Source organism: Schistocerca nitens, chromosome 1, assembly GCF_023898315.1.
Source record: "Schistocerca nitens isolate TAMUIC-IGC-003100 chromosome 1, iqSchNite1.1, whole genome shotgun sequence".
Lineage (NCBI taxonomy): Eukaryota > Metazoa > Arthropoda > Insecta > Orthoptera > Acrididae > Schistocerca > Schistocerca nitens.
This window is the reverse complement of record NC_064614.1, coordinates 384,833,439-384,851,129: the sequence shown is the minus strand read 5'-3', so window position 1 is coordinate 384,851,129 and position 17,691 is coordinate 384,833,439. Positions and strand designations below refer to the sequence as shown.

At 40.2% G+C, this 17,691-nt stretch overlaps 1 protein-coding gene across 7 annotated transcripts in view; it reads right to left on the bottom strand.

The window, feature by feature from the left end:
- Positions 1–17,691, bottom strand: part of LOC126249129 (kinesin-like protein KIF22) — a 317,400-nt gene that overhangs the window by 23,481 nt on the left and 276,228 nt on the right. For all 7 annotated transcript variants that reach the window (XM_049950791.1, XM_049950819.1, XM_049950826.1 and 4 more), the window contains one exon: positions 10,888–11,839. In XM_049950791.1, coding sequence (XP_049806748.1) covers positions 10,888–11,839 — 952 coding nt within the window. The remainder of the gene's footprint in view (positions 1–10,887; positions 11,840–17,691) is intronic.

The following is a 17,691-nucleotide window of genomic DNA, read 5'->3' as shown; positions in this document are numbered from 1 at the left end:
AATGGTTTACCAGTATGAAAATTAGTTGCCAAACAACTTCAGAAATTGGGACTCTCCAGAGAGAGACAACAGTTGCACTATCAGCTTCACAACAATTATCAGAGCAAGTATCATTATTAATTGATACAGTAAGTATAAATAGGTGACGAACAAATGCATTACTATAAGAACAATATTTAAATTTTCAAGGTAAAGATTTACTGGAGTTCAAACAGGAACATATCTTTGTTCAAACATTTTCAAATTACATGGTCAATATTTTAAACATTTTAACATGGTCTGTTTACAAAGATGTGTGGCAGTAGTTGTTAGCCATTACCAATATCTTGAATAATTGCATACTTTAAGGCTGATACTGTAAAAGCTGGACAACAAATCTGAAAGTGGATAATGCATTTTCCACTTGGATTCCTCAGCAAAGCAAGAATTCTAACCAGTTTGATGAAGGTCCAATAAATATTCTGCAGTAATTAATTTCAAAATTTAATATGAATATTACACCATGTTCCACATAGCAGGCTCAACAAATATTGCTGTTTTTTGTATGTCATCAGTCTTTTGTCTGGTTTCATGCAATCTGCCAATAGCACCTGTCCCAATGTCATCAATTATTTGTTGGATATATTCTGCTCTCATTTTTCCCTCTACAGTTTTTATTCACTCAGCTCTCTCAGGTATCAAATAAGTTTTTCCTTGATATCTTAACAAATGTCATCCTGCACCTTATTTTCAATTTTTCCACATTATACTCTCCTCACCTCACTTGTGAATGGCCTAATAAACAGGGATGTGGGATTTACCTGAAATCTGTATGGCACCTTGTTCTTTCTCATGGAACAACACATATAAAGTGAGCACCACTCTTCCATCTGTCTAGTAGCATTTAATATGGATACATGTTGGTGATGGTTACTACTGACAGGCAGTGACGTTACTGTCAATTAAGTGTAGTGTATCTTCCTGCACAGCTTATCACAAGGTCTTTGCAAGCATACTCCCTGCCTATTATGGTTTTATATTGCATAGCATCAACAAGTTAGGCTGCAGTTGATGCCTTGAAACTGACAAGAGTGAATGAAGCAATCTATGTAAAATTTCACACGTAGATGCCTACTAGAGTTCTGTTTTGAAAGTAAATACATAAGAATGATAGCAGGTACAACAGAAAATAAACTCGATTGTACCATACAGATGATATGGTATAATATACAGCATCTGGATTCCAAGCAATACTTAGAAGGCCATGTGACTTCCTCACAGTACATGTGACATGTTTTCTTCACAGTACACACAGCAGTTATTTTGCAGTTGTGTAAAAGTTGTGAATCAAAATAACGTTATTTCTACACCAGTAGAGATTGTCAGCTTTCAAGTATTGTACACTTCACTTTTCAAAATAGTTTAATAAAAGAAGAGTTATATGAAACAAACCACCATTAACAATGTTACATTATCTTAAATTACACAATGTTATACTTATAGCTGAATAATCATACCTAGGGGCCCCAATAACTGCAATCTCTCATTAAACAAATACACTGTCAGCATGTGCAAACTGCCCTAGATCCATCATAAACAATTATCGCTGCAAGGACTGTCAGTGTCATCATATGCAATGGCAGCTGCCATTTAAGAGCACACAAGCACACCTTCGGTTGTGCACATTTTAAGGAGCTATCATGCATGTGGAACTGGCGTAACGTAATTGCCTTATGGACCAAATAAATATGGATTTGATAAACAATGTGTACAGTTCAAGATCTGCACAGCTAGCCCTAACCAGTCAATTATAAGTTTACGTCAATGTGACCAGGTGGTAGCACACTGCAGCAGACTTTTATCCCCATTTGCTCAACATAAATCATGCTAGATGGTAGCACGCTACTCAGACATGCCAATTCACTCACTATATAGTAAAATAGATCAGATGTCAGCATATATTATAGTGACACTGAGAGAAAAAACTATTTGTGGGTTTCTAAATGAGTTGTATTAAGTTTTGAATTTTATCGTACAGTAATCCAGTTGAGGCACTGAGAATCATAAGGGCCTAAAGCATATCACCGTCAATTGTGAGATTATAGTATTTATCCATGTTTTGGAAATCTGCTGATCTTATTGTGAATCGCGTTTGTCTGTGGCTGTAGGCCCGCATTGTGTACATGAAAATTCACAAAAAGCTGTATCAGTGGTTTCTCTGATATTCACTTCAACGTGAGACCCTTATGGAGCTCAGCACCTCATTTGTGATCTTGTCAAGTGACCATGTTGGTAGACATTACTACTTGAGTTTAATCATTTCCAAGAAAGGCAATTTGGGTTTGGATTTGGTTGTTTACTAGGCAGGAATTGGCTTCTGTATGCAGTGCAAACATGGACTCTATTGAACCTATTACAAATGTTAACAGAAAAGTAAAGCTGAGAGGAGGGCTCTTGAGTCATGCTTGGGTAGCACAGTCGGTAGAGCACTTGCCAGCAAAAGGCAAAGATCTCAGTCCCACACAGTTTCTCTGTCAGGAAGTTTCAGATCAGTGCACACTCCACTGCAGAGTGCAAATTTCATTCTGGGAACAGAAAAGTAAATTACCAGGAAAAGTTAGCTAAAAAGGAACTAGGGCCTCCGAGACCATATCTTTTGATTGAGAGAAAGTGACTAAAAGTGACCATTTAACAAGGAAGTGCACAGTTAGCATAAGTGAATGTGTTGGTTTAATGTAAGAATATCTGATATTCAGCTCATATGTAAAGTCACACATCTATTGGGGATCTTGTATATTTATCCGAAAAAATGGAAAAGCAAGAAAACTACCACTTGCACAAAAATGTGGAACATAGAGTTGTGAAAGCTTACACATTATTTCATTCTTGCCCTAAACTGTACTTAATTATAGTTCCACAAAACAATTCTTTCTTTTGTCAGATACGTTATGCACATTATTATTATTATTATTTGCAGTGGCTGTAATTGTATAAACTTGTTGATAAGTATAACTGTTATACAACAGAGTCTATTACTTTCACAAACTTAGATTTATCTGAATCTAAAATTTTGTGAACACCCAGAATGTATACTCATGAGCTGCCACTGATTATATGGGATGTTGTGCCACAACCTACTGGTATATAGTGATGCTGTTCAGCACTGACAATGCAGTGATGCACACTACAATTAAATAATACATGAAAAAGTGCAAGTAATCTTGAACTTTGACCTAATTTGGTAGTTGTAGAAAAGGGTTAGCACAATTGTGAGTTGTAGTTCACAACAGCAATGTTAAAGATAGATCATAAGACTGGGTTATCAGTCACATTTATCAAATCTGAATGCTGCAAGTCTAATAGCATCAGCCCGCTGTCCCACTGCTTTAGAAGCTGGACAAAAGTAACAAGAAAATCCACTAAGTCCAGAAGCTGTTTGACAGTATGGGACATAAGGAACACATTAAGATTAGAAAGGGAAGCATTAAGAAGACCAAGGAAGTCTTACAGCTAGGTGATTGACATGCTTCTCCATGACAAAACTGGTGCAGAATTCGAATAGCAGATTCAGGCTCTTTTGTGAAACATATTAACGCAAAGGATTACGTAATAATAAATGATGCTGAAGGCAACAATTTGGACAGCAACCACAACAGTATAGCTGGAAATGACATCAGGGGCATTGCAAAGAATACTATCCACACTAGCGAAGGTAATTTTTTCTTTGGAATGTGTAAATGCAAAGTCCGAGACTCACTCAACAGAGTAAATTCAAACATGGTCATAAATAATACACTTCGTGCATCCCAAGTTACAAAAGAAAAGGATCACCCTTACAACCGCAAAGAGAAAGAAACTATTATTTAATTTTAGTAAACTGCAGGAGTATACAAAGTAATTTTGCAGAATCAGTATCAGTTATTAAAGGTAATATTGCCACATAAAATTAGAAACAATAAGTCAAGTGAAATAAGTGAATAACGGTGAAGTCCTATATTCAGATTGAAATAAATGTCACAAAGATAGACTAGATGCCAAGGGTGAAAGCGTGTTTACTGCCATAAAAAGCTCTCTAGCATCTAGTGACATTTTTATTACAAATTCAGAAGCTGAAATAATCTGTGTGACATTAAGCATAATAAAAAAAAGGACAAGATTATCAGATGTCTGAAGTTGTGTTGGCAGAGTAAAGAGAAACTGGAGAATACTGGAATAAATTTCCTGATTATGCTGCTGCAATAGGGGAAGGCTTCAACTTACCAGGTATAGAATTTGAAATTCATGTGATTAAAACTGTTACAAGATACAGCGATTTATGTGGGGTTGTTCTGAATGTACAGTATGAAAATTATTTCAAGCACGTTTTTTGTGAATGTCTAGTGTGAAAATTATTTCAAGCACGTAGCCTGATAATGGACTCATGACAGCTATCTCTTAAATTAACAGATTCAAACTTTTTAAATCAATTAATGAAAATCAATATCAGTTTTAGAGAGTTGCTGCAAATGGAAAGAGACTCCATCACAGGTTTAAGTAGAGTAAAAGCCTAATTGACAAAAAAAAAAAAAAAAAATGGACACAAGGAGAGCAATGTGAGAAATGTTCAATGAGTTCAAAAGCAACTTTTGCTAATGGGTCTGACTAGATGTACTACAGGGTTCTGGTTTTCCTGAAAGTCGATAAGCAGATAAGAATTATTGATTCTGCTAGCCTCAATACCAAAATGCACTATACATACAGAGGGAAGATCAAAATACTGAAATTGGCCATCTGAAATTGTTTCACAATGGAGTATCATAATAAAATTCCTGTGCTCAACCATCATACATATTCCAAAATGGCAGGTGTTGGAATAAGTGATAGCGAAATAGAAAAAAGCTGAACTGCAAAACTTTCCATATTGCTGACCATGGGATGGACAGCCCTTGTGACACTGCATGAACACTAGCACTACTCGAGGCATATGCTGCATGGTCAACTGCAGTAACAGCAACCTTGTCAATAACTTCCACTGGTATAGGATGCCTTCCTCTTCCACGTGCCACACCAAGCTCGCTCACGTTTTCAGATGTCATTACCATCTTCTTTAAACAATTTAATGACATTTGACTTCTCCACAGACTCCGCAATAAGTGACACTCTCTCAATGCAACACTGTAATTGTTGCAGGACACATAAAACAGTTTCACTAAGAGCAAGTGGTCATTCTTCTCAATAACCATATTGTTCACACGTAACGGTTTGTCAAATGACAGCATGGATGTCATACCATCATATGGTGTACAGTGCCAGATTTGCACCTGGTGCCCACAACTGGATCTCAATTGTTTTACAGCACAATTCAGTTCCGCTTTAACACATTAGCATATCTACCAAATTTTGCTGCCCTATGTTAATTATGACCCACACTGGATCTCTGTGAGTAGCTGCACTTGAATTATAGCCAATAAGTACTTTTTATGAAATGTTGTGGGCCCTGGCCACAGGAACACAGACATAAAGACTAAAAAAAAAATTAAGCATGTACTGCAAGATAATACAGTTTCTACTCAAGTGAATGAAAGGAGTAACCATTTACAAAACCTTGTAAAGTCAATGTTGACAAACTTGAAGGGCGTTACAGAGTTAAATGTAAATCGAGTCAACAAACGATCAAAACACAGAGTATGAAAAATAACAAAAAGACAATTAGAAAGCAGCAAATCTGATAGCAAGTGAATTAAATAAACCAGTTGCAGAATTCATGTGAATATGTAAATTTGAATGGAACAGCACATATTGTTTAAAAATGTTATTTGAAAATATTTTTCCGGTTACATGTGACAGAACAGAAGATTTTGGCACACACATGACAACACCACAAAAGATAACTGCAGATCAAGCTGGTAAAAAAAAAAAAAAAAAAAAAAAAAAACCAAAAAAAACCATGAAGGACAAAAATCTGAAAGGCTCATAAACAAGTGAGTTTAGGAATATGACAACTTTAAAAATATTTAGGACAGCCTACCTTACAGGAATCAGAGTTTGAACTTCCTTATTGAAAAATTCAGAACTAATCAGGTATATGAACAAGCTATAACAGTAACAGGAGCTTTCATTTGTAACTGAAGAAAAAAATGAACAAAAATGATGTGGTAAAGATGTCAGAATAATTTAACAATAAAGAAGTCAGTAATCTACTCAAATATGGAATCAGAAATAATCATTCCTCCTCCTAGTACCACATAGAAATGTTGTGACTAAAAGTTAATAGAACAAATGTTGTTGTTGTTGTTGTCTTCAGTCCTGAGACTGGTTTGATGCAGCTCTCCATGCTACTCTGTCCTGTGCAAGCTTCTTCATCTCCCAGTACTTACTGCAACCTACATCCTTCTGAATCTGCTTAGTGTACTCATCTCTTGGTCTCCCTCTACGATTTTTACCCTCCAATGTTAATTTGTGATCCCTTCATGCCTCAGAACATGTCCTACCAACCGGTCCCTTCTTCTTGTCAAGTTGTGCCACAAACTCCTCTTCTCCCCATTTCTATTCAATACCTCCTCATTAGTTATGTGATCTACCCATCTAATCTTCAGCATTCTTCTGTAGCACCACATTTCAAAAGCTTCTATTCTCTTCTTGTCCAAACTATTTATCATCCATGTTTCACTTCCATACATGGCTACACTCCATACAAATACTTTCAGAAACGACTTCCTGACACTTAAATATATACTCGATATTAACAAATTTCTCTTCTTCAGAAACGCTTTCCTTCCCATTGCCAGTCTACATTTTATATCCTCTCTACTTCGACCATCATCAGTTATTTTGCTACCCAAATAGCAAAACTCCTTTACCACTTTAAGTGTCTCATTTCCTAATCTAATTCCCTAAGCATCACCCGACTTAATTCGACTACATTCCATTATCCTCGTCTTGCTTTTGTTGATGTTCATCTTATATCCTCCTTTCAAGACACTGTCCATTCCATTCAACTGCTCTTCCAAGTCCTTTGCTGTCTCTGACAGAATTACACTGTCATCAGCGAACCTCAACGTTAACAAAAAAATGGCTCTGAGCACTATGGGACTTAACATCTGTGGTCATCAGTCCCCTAGAACTTAGAACTACTTAAATCTAACGACATCACACACATCCATGCCCGAGGCAGGATTCGAACCTGCGACCGTAGCGGTCACGCTGTGCCAGACTGAAGCGCTTAGAACCGCACGGCCACACCGGCCAGCCAACGTTAACAAATGTTAAAGCTGCAAATTTGATGCATAATGACAGTAAACTTATGAAAGGATTATGGACAGAAGTTTACAGCACACCAACCTCTCTCTTAAATCATATCAGGTTTTCTTTAAAGACAAACTCTTTACATCTGAAAGTAGCAAAACTCGATTACATCCATAAGTTTCAGAAGATTATGTAACATTCATATAAACAAACAGTTCTATTCATTAATTCAATGATGAGGCGGAATTTCTTATAAATGGAAAGTGATCTTTTCTAGAATGTAAAATAATTTGTCAGTTTCTAGTGATCACATGTAATTTGATGTCTCTTGGGTAAAATTTCCACTTGTGAATCTGGTTGAACACGATATCCAAAGTAATTCCGGAGGAAATAAAAATTCTGGTGAATGTAACACAATAGAAGAGTAAACAGATGGAATTTTTATGGATGACAATGCGTCATATCACAGGGCCACAACTTTTTTGGAATAGTTTGAAGAACATTCTGCACAATTCAAGTGAATGATTTGGCCACCCAGATTGCCTAACATGAATCGGACACTTATGAGATGTAATCGAGAGATCAGTTCATGCGCAAAATCCTGCACCGGCAATACTTTCAAAATTGTGGATGGCTATACAGGCAGCATGGCTCAATATTTCTGCAGGGGACTTCCTGCAACATGTTGAGTACATGTTACATTGAGCAGCTGCAGTACATCAGACAAAAGAAGGTCTTGCACAATATTAGGTGGTATCTCATGACTTTTGTCACCTCAGTGCAAAAATAAATCTCAGAATACAATTTGAAAATGTTAATCACTAATGCAAAGAAAGACACCATACTGTCGTCAGATTTTCCTGAATATGTTTGTAGTAGAAACCCTTGAAGAGTGCAGAAAAGTTTACTCAGTAGAATATGAGAATGCACTGCATTGAGACATGCTCAGTAACCTCAGTTGACAGCATGCTATAAACAAATGAAATCAAATAAATATAGTCATGGAATATGCAAATATTTTTCCTTCCTTAGTATGATGTGAGGTACTGACCGCAACTGTAACTGTAGGTACTCTACAGTTCATTGTTCAAGATAAGTTGCAAAATACTGAAGTAGAGATAAAAACAAACTGAGATCTCACATTTTTGCACCAATTCTGTACAACACAAAAAAGTTACTTACTTTTATGTGCTGCGTCATTGATAGGTACACAAACGAAAGGTACAGAGCTTGGTTAGCTTTTGGAATGCACTTCCAATTACAAGCCCATAGGAAAAACATGCGCGTGCGCACGCCTGCCCCCCCCCCCCCCACACACACACAGCTGTCCGCCTACTGACGAGGGGGGAAGGGACCAAACTGCGAGGTCATCGGTCTCTTGTTCCCAGTAAAATAATTACACAGGGGAAAGAAGAAAAGAAAGGAGACATACAGCACAGTAACAGGAGAAAGGAAGAACCAGAAGAAAGACAGAAGGACATCCAACACTACTATGATCAAAACAGAAAACCTCAGAGAGGAGCAAGAAACAGGCAGAAGGGGTAAAAACAAGAGAGGAGATGACCGTGGCTGGCCGACCATGAGCATAAAAAGGAAAAGCCAGTCACTCTGCGACAAATTCAAACATCCAGCCTAAAATCATTAGAGTGGAGAACACAATAGAACAAAGGACATGCTCAAAAACTTATATAGAATGATAAAACCCACCATCACATATAAAACGTAAGACTAAATTAGCTGATGAGGCATTGTCAGCTAATACTAATGGCAATGAGTCCTGTAACTGAACAGTCCTTTGCAGGGCAGCCATAGGAAGGCAGCTCACAAAGATATGGGCCACTGTCAGCCGGGCGCACCACCAAAACTTAGATGGGTCATTACGGCGCAGGAGGTAGCCGTGTGTCACCCAAGTGTGGCCAATGAGGAGACGGCACAGAACCACAGAGTCCCTGCGAGAGTCCCGCATGGAGGACTGCCACACATTCGTAGTCTCCTTAATGACACACAGTTTGTTGTGCATGCTAAGGTTATGACATTTCGTCTCCCAAAGCCGTAAAACCTTGCGGCATAGTTGTTTGTATACATTCCCTTTAAAGGTGAAGTATTAATGGGTTAAGATGAAGTTGATTAGGTGTACGAGGAAAGAAGTGGAAGGTTTGGAATCTGCAGGATGTTGGGAGAGTTAGCTTTCAATCGCATCAAGGTCATGGGCATGAAAGATGTTGGTATACAGGGAGGCTGTATCAGCAGTGACGAATTAGGATCGAAGAGGTAATGGTATGGGTATGGTGGGCCGACACAGGAAGTTGTTGGTCTCTTTAATATGGGAGGCTAGGTTTTGGACTGTTGGTTCGAGATGTTGATCATAAGGGCTGAGATTCTTTTGGTGGGGGCACTGTGACCAGCCACAACAGGGTGCCCAGGATTGTTAGGTTAGTAGATTTTGGGGAGCATGTAGAAGGTGGGTGTGAGGGCTGTTGTTGGGCTGAGTAGTGAGATGAATTCAGGGGAGAGGTTCTGGGAAGGGCCTAGGGGTTTCAGCAAGGATTGAAGGTTATGTTGGACTTCTCGGATTTTGTCACTTTGACAAAGCTTGTATGTCGAGCTGTTGGACAACTGGAAGAGGCCCTCTGCCAGGCAGTCACTCCAGTTCATCACAACAGTGGTGCAACCTTTGTCTGGCGGGAGCTAACAATCCTAGGTACCCCACTGTGGCCAGTTACAGTGCCCCCACCGAAAGAATCTTGGCCCTTGTTGATCAACATTTCCAACCAATTATCCAAAATGTAGCCTCCCACATTAAAGGTACCAACAACTTTCTGTGTCGGTTGCCCACCATACCCCCACCCTTACCTCCCGGATTCCTACTTGTCGCTATTGATGCAATCTCCCTGTACACCAACATCCCTTATGCCCATGACCTTGCTGCGATTGAGCACTAGCTCTCCCAAAGTCCTACAGATTCCAGACCGACCATTTCATTCCTTGTACACCTAACCAACTACACGCTAACACGTAACTACTTCACCTTTGAAGGGAAGGTATACAAGCAAATTCATGGCAGAGCCATGGGCACCCGCATGACACCCACCTATGCCAATCTCTTCACGGGTCATCTAGTGGAAACATTCCTAGCTTCCCAAAGCTCCAAACCCCTGGTCTGTCAACTAGAATGAATGGCCACTGCCAAACTGTTGGCAAAAAGAAGGCGGACCACCCAGTGGCACAACATGCAAAAGAGCACAATGTGTGAGATTTAAATTCAATGGCTGGTTCACATCCCATGCCATATAGATCCTCCCCACCACTAGCAGCTCTAGCAGCTTTTCTCTGAGTTGCACAGATGGGATCTATCCTCACAGCACATTGTTTGTGGGATCTATCCTTCCAGCACATTGTTTGCTCCCATAACCCCTTCCTGGCCTAAAACTAAGGTAACTCGTGCTGCCTGCAAACCCCCCCCCCCCCCCCCATAGTTTGTGTGTGTGTGTGTGCGCGCGCACACGGACATTTTTTTCGTACTGGCTTGAAAAGGGAAAAGCATTCCAAAAGCCAGCAAAGCTCTGTACCTTTTGTTTGTGTACCTATTGATGACGCAGCACTTCTGCCTTTCAGTGAGTTGTCTCCTTTATTCTTAAATAATTCATAACTCTCAACTAGAACTTACTGTACATTATTACTTACTTTTATGATGATTAATTTTTCTTCTGCACCTCTTGTTTCTGTTCTTCAACACAACCTTTTGACTATGATGATTTATTTTATCTGTTCTTGCAATACTGCCAACCGCACTTTGTTGTTGCTCCTGAGATGAAGATATGACGTGACTGTTGAGTGCCGTAAAATCATCAGTTTGTTCTTTAAGATAGCTTCCTCTTACAGTATGAGAATAATGATGATTGTTGTATCTGTGAAGATGAGAATCACTTCGAGTATGGATAGTATGGTGGTTGCCAGTTTGTATCACTGAATCAAATGCCTGTAGGGACTTCTGTTCAGGCAATGGACTGTGATCAGCTGTAATAATTTCTGTTGCATGACAACACTGACTAACAGGATCATAACTGCCCAGATTAATTTGGCCTGTATTCGTTCTCAATATTGGTGTATTCTGTGCCTGTAAATTCCTATGTTGAGTTGAGAGGTTCCCATTTGGTGTGGGAAGTGCAGCATTGGTTCGATTGTATTGAATTCTAACTGATTCTTCCCCATTATTCAAATATTTCACAGAAAGTCGCATAGAGCGCCGAGGCCTTGTATTCTGTGCTTCCACACTGTTTGTTTTGTCTCCTCTACAGTAATCTGGAGCGTCACATGTACCTCCATAATCCAAACTGTCAGGAATGCAGTCATATCTCTTTGGAGACAGGAATGATCCTTTCTTTGGAGTGATTAGTTCATCCTGTGTCTTTTCTTTTCCCAAGGAAATGAAAGGGAAGGGCAATGGTGTGCTGCAAAGCATCTGCCTACCATTTTCCCTAAAATCAACATTTGGCAGAATGTCTTTAGTAGCTAGACTGTTTCTTTTACAAGAAGAAATATTTTGTTTCTCCCTCCCAAATATACGCAGAGAGCGCCTTGGCTGGGCTTTTATATCTTCTTGACCTACTGTGGCTGATGTGTTGTGTTCAAAATCCTGAAAATTTCAAACAGATTAATACTAAAATATAATGTATCCAATGAAACAGCAATTTCTATTATATATTTCAAACAGATTAATACTAAAATATAATGTATCCAATGAAACAGCAATTTCTATTATATATTTAATAATAGCAACACACAACTAAGCTTCAACATATTCCACAACTCTCTGCTGCCATCTAGGTGGATTAAACTTACTCACTTTATCTCTCTCTCTCATCTAGCTGTCCACTCTGAAAATAGCAAAGACAAAAAAGTGTGCTTGTGACAGCTGTGGCCTATAGCTCTAATTTCAATTACAAACTATAACAGAATTTTGTTAATTTTTTTAAAGTTATGGGTCTCATAATGGAACAAATACAGGAACTTTACAAATTTCATGCATAAATTGAAAGCCACACAAAAATTAAGTAACACAGAATTCCATAACAAATAATTTTATTGCTTTGATATCTTTAATAGTATTTATTATTTCGGCTTAAATACTACTCTTCGATTAATTCACAATATACTGATGTTTTAATTACTCTACTTATACAGAGCAAGTTTATGAAACATATCCATTTTTTATTGTAGCATTTTCACATACACACTCAGATACATTAGCATTAACTCTCCCACTTGGCAACTTTTCCTTTATAGGAATCCCCTTTTTTCTAATAAACATAAAACCTTTAGGAAAGGCAGCATTGCAGAGCATTGAAACAGTTGCACTTGACATCATACAAAAATACACTCATTTTCATACATACTACGTACATGCAACAGTATTCCATGACCTGAAAATACTTATGCTCAGGGTATGGGATAATTTTGTACTCAAACAAACAATTTTCTTACCTTCTCTTGATTAACACCAACAGTGAATTTTTTTTTCATCCATTCAATTTGCTAGCTTTGTAGAACAGAATGAATCAAGCACAGTCAACAGGTTATGTATTTTGAGTTAGTGTGTAATTGAAGCTAAATTATGTAACTCACACACAACTGTTCTCACCTTAACACTGTAAAACTAAACAAGTATACAATATTTCTATCCAAATTACAGTTGTTGAAGATTTGCACAGAATAATCAATGAAAGAAACAAAGGACACTTACGTACATTCAGGTGAATGGTTCACAACCATTGCCATAACAATGAGTACTCTGCAATATTAATGTACCGGGTGATAAAAAAGTCAGTATAAATTTGAAAACTGAATAAATTACGGAATAACATAGATAGAGAAGTACAAATTGATACACATCCTCGGAATGACATGGGGTTTTATTAGAACAAAAACAAAAACATACAAACGTTCAAAAAATGTCCGACAGATGGCGCTTCATCTGATCACAATAGCAATAATTAGCATAACAAAGTAAGACAAAGCAAAGATGATGTTCTTTACAGGAAATCCTCAATATGTCCACCATCATTCCTCAACAATAATTGAAGTCGAGGAATAATGTTGTGAACAGCACTGTAAAGCATGTCCGGGGTTATGGTGAGGCATTGGCTTTGGATGTTGTCTTTCAGCATCCCTAGAGATGTTGGTCGATCACGATACACTTGCAACTTCAGATAACCCCAAAGCCAATAATCGCACGGACTGAGGTCTGGGCACCTGGGAGGCCAAGCAAGACGAAAGTGGCGGCTGAGCACACGATCATCACCAAACGACGCGCTCAAGAGATCTTTCACGCGTCTATCAATATGGGGTGGAGCGCCATCCAGCAGGTGTTTATCAGCCAGGCTGGGGATGATGTGATTCTGTAACATATCGGCATACCTCTCACCCGTCAGGGTAGCAGTTAAAAAACCAGAATCATGCATTTCCTCAAAGAAAAAAGGCCCAATAACGGTAGATGTGGTAAATCCAACACATACCGTAACTTTCTCATCATGCAATGGAGTTTCCATGACAGTTCTAGGATTTTTGGTAGCCCAAATTCTACGGTTGTGGGCGTTGACAGACCCTCGGAGCGTGAAATGAGCTTTGGCGGTCCACAACACGTTACTCAACCAATCGTCATCTTCCGCCATCTTTTGAAACGCCCACACCGCCAATGCCCTCCGCTTCACTAAATCGCCAGGTAACAGTTCATGATGCCGATGGATTTTGTACAGATAGTATTGGAGGGTATGCGTCAGTGCCAACCAAACAGTAGTGTCTGGAATGCCGGTGCGACGTGCGACTGCACGAGCGTTGATTTCCCCGTGCATAGACTAACCCACTACAGTCTCCATTTCTTCCTGAACTGTCTCAGCAGCATTACGCCTTGTGCTCGGTCGGCCACTACAGGGTCTATCGTCTAAACAACCCGTGGATTCGAACTTCGAAATCATTCTCGCCACAGCTGCATTTGTCAACGGACCTTTAGCTATTCGAATCCCCTTCCTATGGCGATAGTATCGTGTTGCTGAACTAGCACATTCCCCATTCTGATAATACAGCTTCACTAAAAGCGCCTTTTCAGGTAACGTTAACATGCTGTGACTGCTGGCACATCTGATTCTCTCTGTCATTACTGCTCCTTTTATACATGATTGTCATGCGCAGTCACTGATGTTTTGCTGCCCAGCGCCATGACAAGACATTTTGTGAACCCACCCCCCTAACAGCAGAGTTTACACCTAGTGTAGAACACCCTGCTGAGCACAAGAAGCTCAATTTCAATGGCTACTTCACAAACTCAGCCCATCTGGAATTTTCATCTCAATACTTCTCTTAACTATGTAGATGAGGATTGTCTAACCAATACACCCTTCAATGTCATAATCTCCTAGACTCAATCTTTGCTAGGCCCTTGCTCCCACACATCCCCACCCTGCTCCAGGACCCTAACAGCATGCATCCTACACCTACACTCCTCTTCACAGTCTTTCCTTCCTCTCTTCTGTTACCCCTCCCAACCCAACCCTTAACACCATTGTAAGCCACATCACGTACTGCAATGAAATCAACAGTGCCAATGCCTATGTCACAGACTCATCTTGTGCATATTCTGCCTCTCCCACCTACATTCCTATTCAACATACCTGCTGACTGTTGACTCCCTCCCAGCCAATGAATAATACTCTGCCCCAACAGACCTTCCTGCTCTCCACCTCCTTCTCCTTTCACGTACCCCATTTAACAAAATCCCTCATGTAAATAAAACTAGTCAGAACTGTAGCCCTGGCACAGTGTATTCAGACAGCACAGTGCTGCCATACAGGCGCGCGAGCGTGTGTGTGTGTGTGTGTGTGTGTGTTGTTTGAGAGAGAGAGAGAGAGAGAGAGAGAGAGAGAGAGAGAGAGAGAGAGCTGTAGCTTGAGAATTCACCTGAAAGCTAGCAAACTTTTCTGTCAGTTAGACTGTCAGCAAGAGCACATCGCTAGTTCCTGCTACTACTAAGGCGAGTACACTGTTTGCTTCCTACATATTTTTATGAGCTTCAAACAGGAGCGACTTATTTTCAGTTAGCTGTGTAGTTACTAGTTTATTTTTGTAATTTCTTGCGAGTTTGAGTGCTTACTAGGCACAATATTTTATTTCAAAAACAGTGTAGTGTACAGTACAGCCGTTGCTATCGACCATTGTATTGACTCTCTTATCGTGCAGGCTTTTGTTTTTTTGGCTGGAACAGCTCAGTGTCAGTTAGACTGTCAGCGAGAGTGCGCCGCTAGTTCCTAATACTACTAAGGTGAGTACACCGTTCACTTGTTACAAATTTTTACAAGCTTCAAACAGGAGGAGTGCAGTAATGAATAGGAACTGTGATTGTTGTGTACAGACGCGAGCTGAGCTGGCGACCCTTCACTCACAGCTTCAGGCTGCGTTAGCTTCCGTCACACAGCTTGAGGCTGCTTCCAATGGGCGTCACTGCGGGGGATCGGATGCGGGGATCCGAGGGACGTCGAGCATGTCCCACGTGTCTTTCGATCGGTCCACTGCTGTGAGCTCCCCGGGTACTGCCTGCACTGAGGTTAACCCCTCACCCATGGTCGAGTGTGAGATCATTCCAAAGTCTGGCAGGCAGTGAAGAACTTTCCACGTGGCCGATCGTAGGGCCTCCCCGGTTCGTTTGACGAACAGGTTTCGGGTGTTATCTGTGGCTGACGATGTCTCTGAGCTGGATGCAGTCGTCCACCCCGTTTGAGAGGAAGCTTCTCAACCCGCAAGTTCTGGGCATTCAAAGAGGGTGGGTTTGCTGGTAGTTGGGAGCTCCAACGTTAAGCTCGTAATAGGGCCCCTTAGGAACATGGCTGCCAAGGAGGGGAAGGAAGCAAGTGTGCACTCTGTGTGCATTCCAGGTGGAGTCATTCTGGATGTGGAATGGGTGCTTCCAGATGCCTTGAAGAGTACAGGGTGCAGCCAACTGCTGGTGGTGGCTCACGTCGGTACCAATGATGTGTGTTGCTTTGGATTGGAGCAGATTCTGTCTGGTTTTGGGCGGCTAGCGGAAATGGTAAAGACTGCAAGTCTTGCTTCTGAGATTACTGCGGAGCTCACGATCTGCAGCATCGTCGATAGAACCAACTGTGGTCCTATGGTGCAGAGCCGAGAGGAGGGTCTGAATCAGAGGCTCAGGCGGTTCTGTGACTGTGTAGGCTGCAGATTCCTTGACTTGCGCAATCAGGTGGTGGGTTTCCAGATCCACTACACACAGGAGGCAGCTACATGGGTAGTGGGAGCTGTGTGGAAGGGACTGGGCGGTTTTTTAGGTTAGAGGGTCTCAGGGAACCACAGAAAGGGTGTCCGTCAGAAAGTGGGCAGGTAAAACACAGTAAGGTAGTTGTAGAAATGATTGGTATTGTAGTTGTAAATTGTCATAGCTGTGTTGGGAAAGAACCAGAGCTCCAAGCCCTAATAGAAAGCACTGAAGCTCAAATAGTTGTAGGTACAGAGAAATAAGTTCAGCCAAAATGTTTTCGAAGATCTAAGAGTGTTCAGAAAGGATAGATTAAATACAGTTGTTGGTGGAGTATTTATTGCTGTCAGAGGTAGTTTGCCTAGTAGCGAAATTGAAGTAGATAGTTCATGTGAAATAGTAGGGGTATAGGGTATACCTGACAACCGGACTATACTATTAATTGGATCGTTTTACCGACCCCCCGACTCAGGAGATATTTTTGCTGAACAATTCAAAGAAAACTTGAGTCTCATTTCAAATAAGTACCCCGCTCATACAATCATAGTTGGTGGTGACTTCAATCTAGCCTCGATATGCTGGAAAAATTATACGTTTAAAGCCGGTGGCAGGCACAAAACATCAGCTGAAATTGTACTGAATGCTTTCTCAGAAAATTATTTTGAACAATTACTTCATGAGCCGACTCGAAGCTTAAATGGTTGTGAAAACATACTTGACCTTTTAGCAACAAATAATCCTGGACAAATAGTGATTCTTGTGACGAATACAGGGATTAGCGACCACAAGGCAGTTGCTGCTAGGCTGAATACCGTAACACCTACAACCATCAAAAAGAAACGCAAAGTATATCTATTTAAAAAAGCTGATAAAAATGCTCTGAACGCCTTTTTAAGAGACAGTCTTCACTCCTTCCGATCTGATCATGTAAGTGTAGAAAAGTTGTGGAATGTTTTCAAAGAGATGGTATCAACAGCAATAGAGAGATATATACCACGTAAATTAATAAGTGATGGTACTGATCCCCCATGGTATACAAAACGCATCAGATTAATCCCCAAGAATGGCAAAGTTTTACAGAAGTTAGAAATATGGCGTGTAGTTCAATGCAAGATGCTTTTAATAATTTCAACAATGAAATTCTGTCTCGAACTCTGGCAGAAAACCCAAAGAGATTTTGGTCATACATAAAGCACACCAGTGGCAAGACACAATCAATACTTTCA